The sequence below is a fragment of the Phocoena sinus genome, chromosome 20, assembly GCF_008692025.1.
Source record: "Phocoena sinus isolate mPhoSin1 chromosome 20, mPhoSin1.pri, whole genome shotgun sequence".
Classification (NCBI taxonomy): domain Eukaryota; kingdom Metazoa; phylum Chordata; class Mammalia; order Artiodactyla; family Phocoenidae; genus Phocoena; species Phocoena sinus.
Window position 1 is genome coordinate 32,586,058 of NC_045782.1, and position 20,651 is coordinate 32,606,708.

Genomic DNA, 20,651 nt, shown 5'->3' on the forward strand with positions numbered 1-20,651 from the left:
CCAAAAATAATTTTAAAAAAAATAAGCTTACAAAAAAAAAAGAAGAAAGAAAAGCTAGAAATCCAGATTGTGAAGTGTCATGATTTCTATGTATCTGCAGCTGCTTCACATATTAGAAAACCTTCCATGTGGGTCAATCAAAACAGGTCTGTCAGGCTGGATCCAGATCCACAGCTACCACGTTGCAGCCTCTGGATGAAAAGATATAGTCCATAGCCAGCGAACAAGAGCAGAACTAACTTGCCCACAAGGGGATCAAACCATTTCTCTGTCTTTTAACACGGCACACCTCTACCCCAAACAAGCAAATGAACAACAGACTCGGTGCTATGCTTATTTTTAGCCCCAAAAGCAGTTATCTGAGGGATACTGGTTTAATTTCAGTTCAGTCTCAGGAAAACCTTCTTTTATAGCTATCTGTCATAGACTCTGATTTTAAACACTGGAAAATCTATTCCTGCTATCCCAGGGACTAACTTCTTATTCTAAGAAAGAACATCTAACACTGCAGTGGAAGAAACCATGACGTAAAATCTATGTTGGAAGCCACTCACCTTGAACGGAAAGGTCAAAGGTTGCCAGCTCACTTTTGATCATTTCTTCACTGGATTTCATTTTGCCTTGTGAATTGGCCACTAAAAAGTCAAATTTGCTGATTTTGGGCTTTTCACTTTGAAACTCTCCAAAGTCATCTGCACATTCTTTGGGGGTGCCGTGAGAAGCGCTGCTGGGGGCTGGGCTTGGGCAGGTGGCCTCTTGGCTCCGTTCAGCCGCAGGTAGGTCCTGTCTGGTGAAATCCCTGTAGTCCTCGCTTTTATATTCCTTTTGCTCGCTGGCCTGTGGGACCACATCTTTAAAATTGGCAAAAGCCGGAAAGGTCGTCTCTGGAAGAGCATCCTCGCTCGTGAAGGTTGTGACTTTGGAGAGAGGTGTCATGGTGAGGTTTTCGGTACTGCCAAACGAAGTCTCTTTCTTTTGAAGAGCTGAGGCAGCTGAGGAGGCCCTGCTTCCTGCTGAGAGGACAAATGGAGAGAGTTTTCTGCCCTGAGAGGCATCATCCCTGTCTGACCAGTCATAGCTCGTAAGTGTGCTCACTGCAAAATTGCTACTGTAGGTTCCAAAAGCAGCACATTTTAAGTCCTCTACATCTGAAAGGGAAATAAGACCCCACAATTAGAGGCAAGCTCACCATTTAGGCAAAATGCCCTAAGCTCTGCAGAAGCAAAATGTCTAGCACTTTTGATTCATTTTATGCGATGTTGGAGTTAACTAAATTTAGAGCTTGTACTAAAATTAAAGAAGCTGGGCTGTAAAATCTGATCTTGAAAAACCCACATTAGCCTTGAGTTGGCATTTATATTTAGTAACAAAGAGCCATCTTCTTTGGATAGTACAATTCTTAAAAAAAGATAGGAGGTTCATCCACCAATGTGTATACAGTTTGATATAAGAATAGGGTCATTTAATAAAATGTCCGTTCACTTATGAACTTTAAAATGTATTTACGATATTCCCTGCCTAAAACAAGTCTCTTTCGTTTTGACTTTGCTGGAAAATGTTCCTTCATAACACGGCCATATGAAATGTACACGACAAACTAATTAGAAATTGACAATATCCCGAAACTAAAGTAAAAATAATGTTATTTAACTTTTAATCAGTTATTAGGAGTTTCTGTCTAGGCAAGGCCACATATGAGATTTTAATTGAGCAATTACTTACCTAGTTGTTATTTTGGTCAATATGGACGTCATATTGCTGTGATGGAGTATGAGGAAAGAAAAATCAGTCTAAATTACTTTAATCACTAAAAAAATAGAATCAAAGGTCTGGGTCCTCTTGGGCTCCTGTTTCTCCTTCAACTATGTGTAACACCCTCATTTAAAAAAAAAAAAGGAAAAGAAAAGAAATCCTGCGGCAGAAGACTCATTTTACATGCTTAATATATCTTTAAATAATTTAAGAGGTGGCACAAAACAGCAGAAAGAATGTAGGTTTTTGATTCAGACAGACCTGGGTTCAACTCCCAGCTCTGCCACCTACCACTTGTGTGACACTAGGCAAGCTATTTAACATCTCTTAACCTCGGCTGGCTTATCTGTAAAAAGAGAAGACCATGCACTTGGAAGGGCTGTGTTATATGACATTAACGATAACAAGTGTAAAGGGCCCAGCCCAGGGCCTGGTGAGCAGCACAGCAATTACTATACAGCATAGCTGCCACCAGCCTCAATGTGATATTTAGTTGCCTGCCTTAGGGCCTAAAATAGAATTGTTTCAAAGAAAAATTGAAAAGTCAACCCATCCCTTTAGTGGTCTTAGTAGGGAAAATTTCTTGCTCATTTTCATAAAGCAAAACCAGCTGACGCTGAGTAACACTGGTGTGGAGAAGCAACTTTCCAGCAGTGCTGTCCATTCAGTCTGGCTGAGAGGTGTTTGGTCTCATTTTGGCCATTGTACACCAGGTAAGAAGGCCAAATGCAAGACTCCCTCTCTGACAACCACAAACATGGATTAAAGGAAAATGCTCAAAAGTTCTGTGACCCAGATTTTCGTAATTCAGTCAACAGGTAAAGCAACACTGGGCTTCTTCATCTCTCTTACACAGCAATGTTGCATAGTTTATGAGAAGGAAGGGATTCCTGACATTGCTCCTCTAACAGTGCACCCCAAATAGCTCTCTCTCTCTCAACCCTATTAGGAAAAGGGCATTAACTGAATAATAAAAAAAATGGAAAACCCGAGATCTACAGAGAGGCCAACCAGTGAAAAGCAGGTAACTGCCACAGAACAGCAGTATATTTTAAAATTCCGTAGTGCAAATGGTACCCTTCAAATTTAGCTTATTAAACAGGAGGGAAAAAAAGATTCAGGTGAAAAATGTACAGTTTAGAATGAATGAAACAGGACTTTAGGCAGAACACCCTCTTAGTCTCTGGCTGTAGTGTTTATTTTCCCCACTATTTAAAGGGATCAGAAGGTGCCCTGACTCAAATGAAGTGAAATTCTATCAGGAGGCAGATGCAGTTAAACACAAGATGAGTGAGTCTTCAAGGGTTACATTCAGAAGAATGTGTCAGAACATGAATTTTTTATTATTACATCCTACCAGAAAGCTCTTTGAAGAAGCTATATTGTGAACTACTCCCAGAATCTCATCTACTAAAAAGGGTAGCAATTTTCCTAGAGACCAAAGATAAATTTAATAAAAAGTCAAGCTCTTGTTCAAACATTACAACTAAATTGCTATGGTAATAAAAAAGACCCTTTTGTGCAATTATGCAGCAAGAAAAAACAAGTTTTCTTTTTTTTTTTTAAACAGAAATGATTGTAATATAATCAGGCAAAAGGCATTATAAGCAGTAAGGGAATACCTTAGTTGAAGACCTTTTAAGTATTTTTTATAACACTATAGGTCTTCAAGAAACGTTTCTTTTATTAACGATAAGTGTAACATTTTGCCTTTTGGAACAACTCACAGAAATGATCAAATGAAAGATTAAAAAAGAAAAATTTTATATTTTATAAGATAATGAAGAGTAATGATACTGGATATATGAAAGTCAAGCCTCAAGGCTGATTTTTTTAATTTTACTTTTGCTTATTTACTAGCTATATAGTGTAAAAAAACAATTTATTAAGTGCAATTCATTTGAACACATAAGGAAGTACTGCTACCACATAAGGAACGTGAGAACACTGTATTCCTAAACCTTAGCATTTATAAGCAATATAAATATACAGTTTTATTTCCTAGCATGGTGAATATTAGTTAACTGTTTTTTTTTTTTAAGTAAACCTTTTTTTTAGAAAAACGTGGTAAATCAGCTCACTGAGGGTAGATTAAACCAAGAAAATTCCTTATTTCCCATGTTAACAGTTCTATATTTTCTAAGCAGTCAAATGATATGTATTATTGTACGATGGTCTTAAAAACAGTAAAGATTCTATAAGAGCCACAACATGAGTGATGGAAAAAATAATACGGAATAACCCACATTTTATTTTGCAATCACTGAAATTACTGTAGGTGGGTTTTCAATTTGATAGCTGAATTCTGAAAATTGCAAGAGAAAAAGGAAAAGAAAACAGAATGAATGCAATAAAAGAAACAGAGGATCACTGCTGTACTTCTGATTCTACTGGAAAACTCCTAGGCTGTGCTAGGTTGAACCGCAATTGCACACAGATAGTGCGCCAAATTGTGTGCTTTAATATATGTACTTGTTTGCAGTCAGCAATGTCCTGTTACTAAGGCCAAAGGAATAAACTATACAATCTGTTTTCCATCATGGGTCTCAAATTAAGACATGGATTTCTTGCTTACACTGGCAAGTAACCCTATCAGTCTCTTCCATAACCTCTATTCACGTCCCTTCTGCGTGGATGTTGTACGTGAAAACAAGGTATTTCTTGGAACAAAGAATGTGAGCTGCTGCTACAGGACACAGAAGGCCATACCGATTCCCATGGATCTTTTCTAAAGCCGTAAGCATATGTGCCCAGGTGATTAAGAGTCACTGGCTTTTGAGAAAGGCGTTTAGAAAAAGAAAAGAGATACATGTGCAAATTCCACTGTTCCCTAGTGTTTTATATAGCAATTAAACTGTTCATTGGCCTAAGGAATAAATAGCTTTTAATTTCCAATACTGATTTAATCCAAACTCCGTTTGACCAAAGCAAATCATGAAATATTTATACACTTAAACTTCTTTCCATTCCTGGCCTTATTCTACCTTCTGAAGTCAGTCACATTTACATTCTCTATTAACTACAGAACCTGGCCCGACTGTGTCCTCTAAGTATCAAACACCCTGACAGGTGTTGGTGAAGAAAACAGGAATGAAAGTGATCACAGTGTAAGAATGACAGGCCATAAAATGGTGCTGTATAATCGCCTTCCAGTGTTTCCTAATCTGCATAGAAACCTCCCATTCTTCATGTGTATTACTCATATAAATCTACAGTTTAAATGTTGTCAGGCTATCAGTAAGCACCTGCGGGTTTCCAGGTCAGTGCTCTAAGTTCAATAAAGGAAAGTGGCAATCCTGTGGATATTTTCAGTCCAGAGGAGTCTGGAAGGCCACAGAATGGTGCCAAGACATACAGTGGGACATGGTCATCATTAAAAATCCCACAGAAAAAAATCAAATGAGCACAGAAGATGGCAATTACAACTAGAGCCTTGTGACCATGCAAGGGAGAGGGGAGCACCCAGAAGACCATACTATGCATATGACCCTATATAGCTAATGGGCCAACATTTTCCAAAACAACCTAGGAAAAGCATTCAACTGATGGAAAAACAAAGCTGGAAACAGCTCTTTAAATATTAAATTGGTTTGATTCTTTGAGTTATTTTAGGATTTAGCCCAGCTTCTTTGATATTGCCAGAATCCCCTTCATGTTCATTAGCTACTTTTAAAAATCAGCAGGGATTTTAATGTGAAAAATAGAGTGACTGTAAGATATAAATACATTTGTATAATTTCTCAGGCACTGATGTGTGAAGTCAGGCACTAACCACATCTCACTTTACTTGGCACTGGGGTAAACAAAATGGTGTTTTTTGATTTGTTGGAACTTACAGAATACAGCCTTCAAGTCTTTACTGAAAGTTTATATTGTTATATGTATTATCAAAACTTCCTCCCTAAAAAGTAATATTACTCTGGAAACATTAATTGCTCAATTTGTGAATGTGATTATGTTTTATGCACAGGTATATTCATTTTCTGGAGCCTGCTTAAATGCAGAAAGGAGTTAAAATAAAGCAGTCCCAGATGGACCAATATAGCACTAAATAATTCCACTGACAGAGGAATTCCTTAGCCAAAGCCATCATGAGACCGGCACCAGAACATTCTAAAAGAAAGGCAACTGATATTTTCACTAGATGGAGGCTACACCAAAATCTCTTTCTTCCAAATTAGTTAATACACATCATAATTAAAACACAGTATGATTATACAAGGTTTCGCAAACCAAGTATTATTCACTTTCTAAAGAATTATGCTCTGGAAAACACGGTATTTTGAATGGCAGACCCAGCTTTTCTTAGTGTTAATCTAAATTCCAATATGCAACTTTTCTTTTTTCTCAAATGGCATAGTTCAGATACTGTAAGTAATCTCTCAGGAATCCTATTCAAAATCCTCACCTTCAACGGTTTAATTTCCTTTCTGACTCAAACTTTTAAAAAGAACAAAGAACCAAAGCGTCAAAATATAAGGAAAGGGCTTCCCTGGTGGCGCAGTGGTTGAGAGTCCGCCTGCTGATGCAGGGGACATGGGTTCGTGCCCTGGTCCAGGAAGATCCCACATGCCACGGAGTGGCTGGGCCCGTGAGCCATGGCCGCTGAGCCTGCGCGTCTGGAGCCTGTGCTCCGCAACGGGAGAGACCACGACAGTGAGAGGCCTGCGTACCGCAAAAAAAAAAAAAAAAAAAAAAAAAAAAAAATATATATATATATATATATATATATGGAAAAAAATTTAAACCATGGAAACAACTCCCTTTTCCCAAGGTTTTTCACTATTATTATACTCTAAAATGGAAAAAAATTTCCAAATTTGGTCTAGTCTTGCAGCTAACTTTTATGGGTCTTTCTAAAATTGTTTTCTTAAAAATGAAAAGAGCTAAGAACTTGCTTTACGGACTAAGTTAAAAAAGACCAAGGGTGGCTTCATACTACATTCTGAAGCTGGAAAGACAACATGCTCTACGATTAGTGGACCGAGTGCCCAACTTCAAACTCACATCAAATTCAGTCCTGGAGACTCCCTGGTATTAACAATAAACACTTTTCATTACAGAGATTATCAATCTGAATTCAGTTTACACTTACTCTGCTCAGAAGTTCATCTCAATACCATTCGGTAATTTATTTTAAATTAAATTTATATATACCTAGTTATTAACAGATATGGCCCTTTCCCCAACACTAAACTCTTAGGTCTTCCCCTTCTCGTCACAGTATAATTCCTAGTGGAGACAGGCTCTGTGATGTTTACTAAGCAATATCTTCACTAGAAGTAAGGAATAAAATTTCCATTACGTAAAGTAATGTAAGGTTTACACTTATCTTTTAAAACATTTTAACTCACATTGTAATCCAGTGCCATGTTAAAAATTTATATCCGTGGAATTATAAGGGGAAAAGGCTAAAATGTACCAATAACTTTCTTAGGAGAAAGGTGTTTGAAGAAACAAAATAAAAGGGAAAAAGCCCTCTAACCACAGGAGGGTTTAAACTTGATACTGACCAGGTATTTCTTTGGTCTAATCCTGGAAAAGTACAAATTACACACATCCCCACACTTTCAAAATGTGTGAAAGAATTATTTATTAACGTTAAGACTTACAGATCACAAAAGAGAGTGGTACAGAAGAGCTGGGAAAAAAGTCATCAGAATAAGCATGCAGATCGGTATTTGCAGAGGAATATACCAAAGCAAGTTTGAAAAGGCACATTCACACAGAAAATGTCTAAATTGAAAAAAAGACATCAGAAAAGCAGCCAAAAAAATAATAATAAAGCGCTGATTAAAATACAAAGATTTTCAATGTCAAAGAAGAGCTACTTTACAGGTAGGTAGGTAGGCAGGTAGCTACAGAAGCCTTGCTAACCCTTTGAGAGTGTCACAAATGAGGGGCAGCTCTTGCTGCCAACGAAACCAGATGATCTTAATGAGTGCACATCAAGAGGCTTTAGTGCTGAGAGATTCAATTTAGAGGGGGGACAAAAGCAGCCTAGTTGAAATTATATGCAAGGGCTCAAAGGGTTAAATGTAATAATACGCAGAGAAATCAGGCAATGTTATTAGTGTTATCTACCTTCCATACAAAGAATTATAGCAAGAGTTAAAAGAGACAGTATCCCCTTCAGAGTCGAGTTAGGGTTTCTAAACAGGATTAAGGTCCAGAGCTGATAATCTACTACGTTTTATTCTCTCTTCATCAGCCCACTTCTTATTTCTCCAACAAAAAGTACCCTTAACCCTCAAACTAAGAGAGCAAGAGATACTGTGCGTCAACATGAGGATAAAGAAAAACCAAGTTGCACTGGAGAAGTCCCTGCCATTTACCCTCTTCAATACATTCACGCAGCAGTTTTGCTCAAGAACGATATAGCTCATTGGTCAGACATCAACCCCTTTTAACAACCACTCTAAAGGGATACTGCTCCTTTCGGACAGGAGGTTTACAGATCAAAAGGAGGGAACAATCCTCTTTTAAGAATATCCTCAAACTGAAGAAACTTGGCTTGAACGTTACAGGTTCCAAGTTGGGAATGTTCCAAACATACATAAAAGGACATGAGCACAGAAGATTATTTTAACAGGTCAATCAGAACAAGCTCAGTCACGAAACCAATCTCCCCTCCCCAAACGGAAAAAAAAAAAAAAAGAAAAGACACCCTCCCAAACGCAGATTAGACTCGTCTCACAAAGAAATCTAGTTTGGCACTGTGAAGGAATATAGATTCACTTTCAGAAAAATAGCTTCTAATTAATAACTTCAGAGCCCAAAAGGCTAGTATACATGTTATGAGATTTTAAAATAAAAAGCCAATATTATTGTTCAGAAAATGGAGCACTTTGCAACCAACTGCTGTAGCTCAAGCAGCTCATACAAAAAATAAACAAAATCACTCTAGCAAACAAACAGCGGCAAAAAAAAAAAAAAAAAAGGAAAACATTTGAAGAAGGGTACATTAGAAAAAGAAGTAGACAGTCAGGGGCACAAGGAGCCCTGCAGACAGCCCACTGCACTTGGCAAGTAGCCTGTGGAACACGTCACTCCTCCTATACCTTGCTCCCAATTCAGCACCCTGTTTAAGAAGACCTCTAACATCTCAATAGCCAAAGGATGGATGCAATTTTGTTTTCTGACTTACCAAATTGATATATGCAAAAGCCGCCATACTTTACTATTTCTTCCTGAATCTGTAAACTTGGGAGTGTCTTATGTGTCCCTCTCTAGTTAAACGACAATGAACCCTTCGTACGCATAATGCATTTTCTGGAATAATACAGTAATGCTGAGATATTTCTCATTATTAAAGGCCACAAAATAGGTTTATCTTTCTATATACATATCAAAGAACAAAACAAAATAAAAACTAGGACACTTGGGAATCTAGTTTTTCTGACAGGAATTTGGACTAGAGAATCAACTGCTACGTGTAAATCCATATGGAATTTAAAGAGGGCTCTCTTCTAAGATGTTTTCAAACATTTTATGAGAAAGTTAGTAGTTACCCTATCTACCATCTACAGTTGTGTTACAATTTACTACTCCCAGTAATAGCGTTAACACTGAAAACCGTACCTCAATTCCACTAACAACTCCTGCACTCCTCCTTGCCAGACCCTGGCACACAGGGCATCCAGATACAAGCTCTTGCCCTCTTCTCTTATAGCGATGTGGCAAAACTGCAGTATAACTGGCTAGACATTGTTACTTTCTTGGTCTAACAAGAGTCGGTTTCTATAAACCAAACAGAATACTCTATTGGCAGCTGCCAAATATACCCAAGAGAAGAAAAAAGGAGAAGGAAACATTGACTTCACTCACAGAAATGGAGGAACATTACTGACACTGCAAAAGTCTTTATAAAATTTCTGGCAATGTGTGGCTCATTCAGCAGTGGATTTTAATGTGCCTCAGACACCAAGTTGGTGTTAGATTTCAAACGTAAAAATATCTTAGCTATCCAATCTAAGTTTCATTGCATTCATGGTATCCACATATCCAAGTATCCATAGAATCCAATTCAACACTGCTTTAAGGGGACTGGCAATGAAGAGGTTAATTATTAGACATTCATAAGGGTTAAGAGCCAGAGCCTTCCTCTTCTGTCAATCAACACCCACAGAACCATCTTTGAAGTCTATATCACCATCACCAGAGCAATCTCACCAATTCCTCACCTGCAGCAGGCGGATGCTGGCCACTAACTGTTGGTAAATCCAAAGAGCTATCAGACATGACATGCTTAAGATCTCCTCCCACATCAGCCAGTTTCATGTCAAACTGAACAGAGAGTGCATCTTCAGAGTCCTCCTTGCCAGCACTGCTGCCACCAATGGAAGGGAGATCCAAGGACTTCACCGAAGCAGAGTCTTCTTTGGTGTGTCTGAAAGCCACTGCTTTCTCTCCCACGGATTTGTCCGAGCTCATGGAAGAAAATTTACTGGAGTGGAAGTCAGCGAAATCATCATCGCTCTTTCCTGAAGGAGTGTTATCTTTCAGCTCGTCAACACCTAGTCCCGATCCTTCCAGAGAGAGCTGTCTGAAGACATCGTATTTGGTAGACGCAGCGGCAGAGTTCTGTCCGTTCTTCACTGTGCTGCCCACGCTGCTGCTTAGAGGAACCGGACTACTTTCCTCTTTAAGGGCCTCATATTTGTCATCTGCCTTTTGCTCAGATAAAATAGAACTATTACTGAAAGCCATAAAATCTGCAAAGTCGTCCTGCTCCCCAACAGATGCTGGACTAGAATATTCCCCAAAGAGGTTGAATTCTCCAAAATCATCAGCCAAACTAGAAGTTTTAGTTGACGCCAATGTCGTCATGGGTGCCACAGATCCCGTGAGCTGGGGTCGTGAGGAAACAGATTTTGATGCGCTGAATGCAGCTGAAAAGGACAATGGTTTCTCGCTGCTGCAAGTAACTGAGGAAAACATATCTAGGTCTGCTAAGTTCAGAGGATTTTTCACTTGTGTTTGTGGTTTCTGTTGGATAGCTCCTGAGGGGAAGGCTGCCGGAAAAGGTTTGTCTTTTGCTGGTGGCTCTAGTGGTGAGATACTATCGGCGGTTTTAAAATCGGTGAAACCATCATCATTTCCCGCAGATCTGAACTCTGCAAAGTTTTCTCCTGCAAGAAAAAAACACAACCAAATACAAAAGAATGCTGAGCCTAAATCCCATGATCCATATTAAAGTACAAGCATATTACAGACCTTTCCCTCACTGGCTTCACATTATTTAACCATAGTTTAATAATATCCCTACCCAATGTCCCTTTTGTTTCCACACTGAAGGCTAGTGATAGGGAAATAAATAAAAATCAAACTGAGCACACGTATCACACGATTTTCATTTGCTCATTTCAGTGTGATATGATATGTGACATGATATGTCTGTGCCAGAGCCTTCAGCTGTCCAAAAGCATTGCTCCAAGGATGTTTTCTCACTATTGCTAGCCAGCCAAGCATCCAGGAGAATAAGAAACAGGCGCTGGACAGTGGTTAAGAATCCGCCTGCCAACGCAGGGGACACGGGTTTGAGCCCTGGTCTGGGAAGATCCTACATGCCGCAGAGCAACTAAGTCCGTTTGCCACAACTACTGAGGCTGCGCTCTAAGCCTGTTCGCCACAACTGCTGAGCCTGCACATCACAACTGCTGAAGCCCATGCACCTAGAGCCTGTGCTCTGCAACAAAGAGAAGCCACTACAATGAGAAGCACTTGCACCGCAACGAAGAGTAGCCCCTGCTCGCTGCAACTAGGGAAAGCCTGTGCTCAGCAACGAAGACCCAACGCAGCCAAAAATAAATAAATTAAATAAATAAATTTAAAAAAAAAAGGAAATAGGCGCTGGAGGTTCCTGAAGAGAGGCATATTAAAACACATAGTGGCCCTTCAAAGATAAAATGTGTTACATGGTAATCAATCAGAAAAAAAATATCACAGGTACCAATGAAGTATTACGAAAAATCCTGAATCTAGTATTTAGGATGTACAAGACTCTGCTCAGCTAGGCACTTAGGCTTATGGTTAGATACTATGTGGTTTTGCTCAAGTATATTGAGGCATTAATTTGAAGGGATTTGATGAAAAATTCTGAAAAGGCATCTGCTTATTTGCAAAGCATTCTTGCTAAGGGCACATTATAAAGTAGTTCCCCCCACACTTTCCAACAAATAAGCTGAATCTTACCCAAAAAATCCATGAGTACTTGGGCTCTTCTTGAAATCAGCAATCTCACTGTACCAATCAGCACTTATTCTTATTTATTACAATCCAAAGGGATTTGAACACCAATTCCATTATTAAAAATTTTGAGGGGACTTCCCTGGTGTTGCAGTGGTTAAGAATACGCCTGCTAATGCAGGGACACAGGTTCAAGCCCTGGTCCAGGAAGATCCCACATGCCATGGAGCAACTAAGCCCGTGTGCCACAACTACTGAGCCCACATGCCACAACTACTGAAGCCCGTGCACCTAGAGCCCGTGCTCCGCAACAAGAGAAGCCACCGCAATGAGAAGCCTGCGCACCACAACAAAGAGTAGCCCCTGCTCGCCACAACTAGAGAAAACCCACGTGCAGCAATGAAGACCCAACACAGCCAAAAATAAATAATAAATAAGTTTTTAAAAAAATTTTGAGGATCGGATTTAAACTTTAGTTTATATTGTGCTACTCTGAGGATGGGGTTACTGACAGCATTTTTTAAATTATTTTTTTAGTTAGAGAAAATAGGTACTAAGGTATTTCTCATAAATAATTAAATAGATGCAGTTAGATACTGATAAAAATCTGGGCCCATGGTTCTTAATAGGGTTTCTATTCTTTATTATCACAATAATTTTATCACTCATAGGCATAAGGTTAGGACACAGATGATCTCAGTTTTTGCATAGTGCCTGAAGGTCTTCCATAAAATCCACTAGGTTATACCAGATAATGAAAACCAGAGATAAACCAAATATAAATATAGCTATACTAACATCACTTATTATTTAAAAATATGAATGCCATTTCTGGAGAGTTATAAATTAAAATACAAGCTTTAATTTCTTCATCCATTTTTAAAAATTCTACTTTTCCCTAAAAATGAGATATAGAAGCATATGAACTATAAAAATGTGTGTAAAACCAAAATATAATTCTGCAAATTGTCACTTAAATAATGCAGGCTTGTGCTTATAACATGATATATACTTTGATACATCATATGAAAAAAGCATGGGGGCTTCCTTGGTGGCACAGTGGTTAAGAATCTGCCTGCCAGTGCAGGGGACACGGGTTTGAGCCCTGGTCTGGGAAGATCCCACATACCGCGGAGCAACTGGGCCCGTGTGCCACAACTACTGAGCCTGCGATCTAGAGCTCACAAACCACAACTACTGAGCCTGCGTGCCTAGAGCCCGTGCTCTGCAACAAGAGAAGCCACTGCAATGAGAAGTCAGTGCACAGCAACAACGAGTAGGTCCTGCTTGCCGGAACTAGAGAAAGACCACCTGAAGCAATGAAGACCCAACAAAGCCAAAAATAAATAAAATTAAAAATAAATTTATAAAAAAAAAAGAAAAAAAAAAGAAAGAAAAAAGCATGGAAAATAATGGAAGCTTATTTTCCCCCTAATTTGAGCTACTTAACAAATTCACCAGCATAATTTATCAACACAGAGAAATCTATTTAATATTAGGGAAATTTTAGAAAGAGAAGAACAGCATTCAGAATTTCTGTATTTTATGTTTTTATACATACCACTAATAAAACTAAAGTCAATTTCACAAAGTGACAGAAGCAGATGTAAAACTTTAAAAATCGCCCTAGAATTTTAGGCAAGTACATCACTGATAATATTTGTATTATTTGTGTAAATAAAAAGGTAATAAGCAGTCAATTTTGTCACAGCCTAAATTTTTGATGTGCTCCTTTAAAATATCTGTGAAACTGACAAGTTTTGCTTTGTTATTTTATAAAGGAAATCACCACAGCAAACTAAACTTACTGATGAATTGTAAACGTTTCCATTAGAAATGTAACCTGGGTGAAAGGGTTAAAAAGAAATAAAAATGGGTGGGTTTACATGTTCAAAAACACAGGGGCTTTTCGGGCAAATAAATTAGTTGCAGACACTGGAAGATTGCTTATCAGGAGGTACATTAAGCATACGACTTCATGGGTAGCTTTTCAGTCCATTTTTTTAAAGTTTTAAATTAATTAATTTATTTATTTTTGGCTGCGTTGGGTCTTCGTTGCTGCGTGGGCTTTCTCTAGTTGCAGTGAGCGGGGGCTACTCTTCGAAGCAGTGCACGGGCTTCTCACTGCGGTGGCTTCTCTTGTTGTGGAGCACGGGATCTAGGCATGTGGGCTTCAGTAGCTGTGGCATGCGGGCTCAGTAGTTGTGGTGCATAGGCTTAGCTGCTTTGCGGCATGTGGGATCTTCCTGGACCAGGGCTCGAACCCATGTCCCCTGCATTGGCAGGCGGATTCTTAACCACTGTGCCACCAGGGAAGCCCTGTATTTTTAATGAGAGTAGAAAAAAATATATTCTCCTAAAATGAACAAAGTTGGCATCTCTCCCTGGAAAGCCTTAAAGGTAAGACAGGAATGAAAGCAAGAACACAACAATGCCAACAACCATCTGGGATTCTGTTCATAAACTACTGCAAAAGCAGGGCTAAGATGTGCTGCTTACATTTTGGTGGCACCATGGTGTTTCCCAGGAATAACATACATATCATACGATCACTAATACCAGAGTATATAAAGAACCCTGATATTAAACCATGCTCTTTACTCCAAACTTGCCTTGGCCCAAGAGTTGATAAAAGCATTGCTAGGAGTAAATGCCAAATTAACAAACCAGAAGTTCCTCTGGGGTTTATTTTTGTACTCATAGTACCTAATACAGGCACTGAGGAAGAAAGTTATTACATCCTAAAGGCTTGAATGAAACACAAGGAAACATTTCTAGAACCTAAGAGCTGTAAAAGATTGACTATTTCTGGGCTTCCCTGGTGGCGCAGTGGTTGAGAGTCCGCCTGCCGATGCAGGGGACACGGGTTCATGCCCCGGTCCGGGAAGATCCCACATGCCGCGGAGCGGCTGGGCCCGTGAGCCATGGCCGCTGAGCCTGCACATCTGGAGCCTGTGCTCCGCAACGGGAGAGGCCACAGCAGTGAGAGGCCCGCAGACCGCAAAAAAAATAAAAAAAAAAGAAAAAAAAAGATTGAATATTTCTACAGATATTTAAGCAGTACACTTTCTATTTTAACTTTCACACATACACCTTACCTTTCCTGTAATTTCCCCCCACCTCCACACGTCCTCCCCATTGCTCGGAGAAAAGGGTTAGAACAAATGATTGTGGAAGGATGTTCCAAATTTGATTGTCCAATACAGAGAGGTAGAATGTGGTGTTGTTTCCAGGAGGAACTCCTCAGTAGAGGATAAAAATTTCACAGCATGCGTGGTTAAGCTTTGAAGGACATCATTTGACCTATGGATTATCTGAATCCTACACATCAGGTTTCCAGTAGGATTTAGCCACAAGTATGACTTTACATATATGGCTCTCAAATTATCATTCTACATTCCCTTCTACTCTATTTAAGCCCTTCTATCAGAGATAGGAACCACACAGGCACACAAAGCCCTCTCACTTCTACTCACTAAATTACAGCCAAGTTTGAAAATCTTGAGATGTAAAAGACTGGTTGCTGCCTTTTGCACAATCCACAGATTGCGGCACTGCCAACAGCTCAAGTCTTGTTTTGAGCGTTAAAATAACCGGAAGTGGTCACAGGAGTCTAACTTGGCTTGAAGGCTTCCAGTGAAAGGAAATGCACTATCTTCAAAGGAAATTGCATTGATTTGGGGTTTGCCCTAAATATTAGAAAATAATTTTTCTAAATTATCAGTTATTTTATTATCTAATAACTGAACCACATTTTTCTTTCTCGTAATTTCCAGAGCTACAAAACGAAACAAAAACAACCACACAGTAAAATAAAAGAATGTTTGGGATGCTACTGAAAGAACCATAAAAATCTCTTATTAAAAATGGAAATAATTTATCCATTTAAGGAAACAAAAACTTACCTAAAGATTTACTCTCTGCTGTCTGTTCAAGCTCTCGGAAAGCACTATATTTATCACCAGGCTCTATGATGAAAAGACAGAAGCCCAATTAAGGTTTAGGAACCTTAAGATCACAGCTCAAGGACATTCACCGTAAAAGGTCACCACTAAAAACAAAAATTTACATTCATAGGTTCATGAGTTTATGAACTGTTTTTACCTCCAAATGGAACAGTATTTTCAGAGGACTTGTCAGCTGCAATTCCTTTAAACACAGCATATTTATCCACTGAAGCTGATCCTTTAGTTCCAGGAAGTGGCATCAACAAAGAAGGGGCACTAAAAGGGAAAAAGAAATATTTCTTAATAACCAGAACATTGTCTCCTTACCTTGTCGTCAAGGAAGAACTTAGAGTTAAAATGGCACACAGATAACCTAGTTAAAACTCATGGCTCCCTGCTTTAAAAGTTAGAAACTATATAGGTACACCACAAATGACAAAAAACAACATCCTTTTCCTTGAAAAAACATATATTGAAACAACACTCAAGCAATAATTCTTTTCTTGATTATGTGAAAAGGAGTCAGATCCACGCTGACCATCTATCTAATCATCTTTAAGCCATAAGAACCACTGGAATGGCATTAGAAATAGATTATTATAGAATGATGACTTCCTGTAATTTTAAATTTAGGTCCATAAAACTGTGAAAGTGAACTGCTCCAAGTACGTATACCCAATATTTTAAAGTAAATTATGTTAACCTTAATATAAATTATTCTCTAAGATGGGTTCAGAATGCAGAGGTGGAATAGTTAAGATAAAAATCTATTTATGAAATGCTGTTCAAGCCAAGATGTAAATTGTCCTTCTTTTGATCACACTGCATTGCTTAGTGGCAGAAGTTCCCACATCTGATAAGCAGCAGTAGAGTTAATACAATTTGCATTTTTACGAGGATCACATCAGCAGTTCCAGAAGCTATCTTTGCAGCAAAACAACAATCACTTCAAAATTAGATAAAGATACTTTTGCCTGTGGACACATTTCCCTGCTGGATGGAAAAATAGTGTAATGAGTAGTATCTGTGTGGGTAATTCTTGGGCGGCTTAAGCACATACTATAAAAGCACTGCCTTTTTTTTTCCCCCTTATCAGACCCAGGCAGCTCCCTGGAAGAACCACCTTTACATATGAATGATTACATTCCACTACTAGTTTGTGTCATTCAGTACCATATACACAAGTTATATAAATGGATTTCTATTGAGTTCTTTGCCCTGGAGCAAAAATTTTCTACAGTCATTTAAATCTTATCAGTGGCCTACAAGCAAGGTAAAAACCCTGCTCTTGCACATGCATGCTAATGGGCGTCTGCAGTGCCTGGAGGACTTAGTGCTATCAAATATTAATAATTTCACACCAATACCAAACAGCTGCTACATATTTGATCTGGACAAATAGGTCACTGTTTATACAGTATAGGTGGATTTCTAAAAGTTCCATAAGTAATTAAACTACAACACACTGAACAGAATGTTACACAGGAATAAAGGTAATTAATGTCTTAGGAAAAAACCACAAAGTTGAATGATCTATTTGTTTTTTCATGATCGCCAACGTTAGCTATGGCCCTTTAAAGTCCATGGTAAAATCTTCCACTAAATATGACATTTATTTGAATATTATTAATTTAAAAATTATATTCAGAATTGGAAAAAAACCAGAGGATCTTCAGAGTAATGTAGTACTGCTGAGTGAAGTCAACAAAATAAAATTCCATTCAAAAAACGCTATGACTCAGACTACAATTTTATGCATATTACAAAGGAAGAATTCATTCCAGTTCTTTCCTTAAAGTTTTTATTAAAAAAAACTGTAATCACCATGAAAGTGTTTATGCCAGTTATATAAAGTAGTTATCTGTTCCAAACATGCAAATGGTTATTTCTACTGTTTAATACTAACGAAAGGTACTCAGTGAGAGAGGGATACTGCTTTAAAATTTAAGAACCTGCATTCTACTGAAAGATGAGACTTTAGAGAATTTGGCCACAAAAAAGTGCTTTGCTTTTTCTCTAGTGTATCATTTGTGTTTTACAGTTACTTCACGTGGCTGCGGTAGGTGACTTTACTTAGTTGCTCAACCTGCTAAATACATAAATTTAAAAAGCAAAGAAAATAAACCAACTCAAAACTCCTACGCCTTAATCCTTTTTGAACTATTCTATCGTCAGCGCCCCATGACCGCTTTGTTTATTATACGAGGCTCCCCGGTGCCTGGCACACGGTAAGTATTTTCCGAATGGATAAATGAATGATGTTGCTCCCTTCCAGATGCCCTTTCATGCCAGCTCAAGTGCTATTCCTCCTTTGACTTTGACATCCAGTTCAACACCGAGTCCAACCAATTTCTCAGATACATACTTTTCAGTATCTGTAACTCTAAACCCAGGGTAACTCTCATAACCTCACAACAGGATTACCATGGAAGCTGCATTTATCCCATACCTAGTAGCAAAAATCACTTTCACCATGCCACTTATTTCTAAAATGCTTTACAGATGTCACAAATCATAAGGCATCCCATAACTGGTGCCTGCCCTTAACTAGTGTCATTTTTTCAGACTAACAATACTCTTGGCTCCAGCCCATTTTAACACCTTACTTGCCTTTTCATCTTCTCAAAAAAATAATGTCCATTTTTGCTTAAAAATACTGCTCAAAGTGGTCCTACCTATTTATATCATGATTTAACAAATATCCTTTTAAAATAACTCACAATATGGAATACAGATCATCATAAACTAGGGAATTCATTATACATGAACACACAAACTCACCACTGAAGGAGCAATTCTAAGAGAGTTTTATTAGATAATATAAATACCCAGATAAAACTAACAATCTTTAGAGCAGAAACTGTGCTTTTTGCTTCTGTATTTCTAGTGCCTACCCCAGTGTCAGGCACACAGGAGATGCTATGTAAATGTTTCTGAATGAATAAAGAAACGACGAGTGTGGATTCTTAGACATGAACAAAACGTTTTCATGCAAGAGAAGCACAGAAGTAGTCAAGCCAGAACTGAAGAAGAAAAATCTGCAAAGTATGGCTGTATATGAAAGTAAACTACTGGGTGGAGATAATGCCACACAAAATTGCTAATACCCCATATATCTCAGGTCTGGCCACCATCTTAAAACTAATGCCCAAATTTTAATTTCATCTGCTGAAAGTTTTCTCCCTGAGGAATGAACCATCAATTTGTTAAATGTGGTTTGTAACCTTCATACTACAATATATTCATCCAACAAACCTTTATTAATTACATATTACAGGTTAAGTACTACATACAGACACATGAAATACTGTCTTCAGGTACTTACAGCCTAGTGAGGGGAACAGTCAGGTAAACCAGTAATGGCAATTACGGCACAGATGTTCACAGGCTACCATGGCAGTAGAGAAGAAGAAGCCCTTAACTCATCTTACAGGTGGGGACTGATGGAGTGGAGTTAGTAAACACTTCCTATAATGAACCAATTTTCGACATGGAACTAGAATTAACTATAGAGAGAATTTCAGATTGAAGAAAACAGAATGGAAAAGGCCAGAAGCTTGAAAGAGCATGGTCAGTTTGGCGGTTTACGTGTGGCTGGAGGTAAGCTGTGGAGAAATGGCAACAGTCAAGAGGGTTGGCAGGAGCCAGATCACACATGGCCTTTTCCCATGCCAAGCAGAGCTGACAGAGTTGATGGCGGTAAAGGAGAGAGAAAGGAAACAAAAACAGCATGTTTCTGATTAGGTGACTGGATATGGTGCTCTAACAAATTCTTATCTAGCTTTGAGCAGGAAAACAATGAATCATTTTATGGAGGTAATTTGAGATGACTTGGGTCATTCAGATATGTTCTAGATAGCAGTAGAACATATCAATTTGTGCAGAGGAAGAGACATGAGAAAGAACTATTATGTGTCTATCAGGTTAATACGTGTGTGTGCTGGTACAGCAGGCTCGGAACTCCCAGTACTTTACAGTCACACCCCTCGTATGTCTCTTCTATGTGTCATTTTTAAGTGTTTGATGTATTCTTAAAATCAGGAGAATAATTCTTTTCCTAATTTCTAATTCTCTATAATGCTTATCCCTTAGTTCTTCTTACAGTGTCTGCAGGAAGTGTTGACTAAGAAATAATCAATTGGTTAAAATACAAAAGATGAATGAAACTGCACAAATAAGAACATAAGAGAAACAGAATATGTACCCTGACAAAAACAAGTTCTAAAAGCAACCAAAAACATTCACATTGCTTACTCAAAGCCTCATGTGCTCTACTCAGTGGAAGAAGTATCTACTAAGTACTTCTTAAAAATGATGGGGCTTCCCTGGTGGTGCAGTGGCTGAGAGTCCAACTGCCGATGCAGGGGACACGAGTTCGTGCCCCAGTCCGGGAAGATCCCACACGCCGCGGAGCAGCTGGGCCCGTGAGCCATGGCCGCTGAGCCTGCGCATCCAGAGCCTGTGCTCCGCAACAGGAGAGGCCACAACAGTGAGAGGCCCGCATACGGCAAAAAAAAAAAAAAAGATAGAGATAGGAGCTTCAAGATGGCAGAAGAGTAAGACGTGGAGAACACCTTCCTCCCCACAGATACATCAGAAATACATCTACATGTGGAACAACCCCTACAGAACACCTACTGAACACTGGCAGAAGACCTCAGCCCTCCCAAAAGGCAAGAAACTCCCCCACGTACCTGCGTAGGGCAAAAGAAAAAAGAAAAAACAGAGACAAAAGAATATGGACAGGACCTGCACCAGTGGGAG

The 20,651-nt window shown here is 38.8% G+C and overlaps 1 protein-coding gene across 12 annotated transcripts in view; it reads right to left on the reverse strand.

The window, feature by feature from the left end:
* SYNRG (synergin gamma) overlaps positions 1 to 20,651 on the reverse strand; it is a 92,429-nt gene that overhangs the window by 24,355 nt on the left and 47,423 nt on the right. For 9 of the 12 annotated variants that reach the window (XM_032615736.1, XM_032615733.1, XM_032615743.1 and 6 more), the window contains 4 exons: positions 16,045 to 16,163; positions 15,846 to 15,908; positions 9,936 to 10,883; positions 555 to 1,148 (listed from right to left, as the gene is read on the reverse strand). In XM_032615736.1, coding sequence (XP_032471627.1) covers positions 555 to 1,148; positions 9,936 to 10,883; positions 15,846 to 15,908; positions 16,045 to 16,163 — 1,724 coding nt within the window. The remainder of the gene's footprint in view (positions 1 to 554; positions 1,149 to 9,935; positions 10,884 to 15,845; positions 15,909 to 16,044; positions 16,164 to 20,651) is intronic. The other 3 variants (XM_032615741.1, XM_032615740.1, XM_032615738.1) reach the window with 1 other exon arrangement.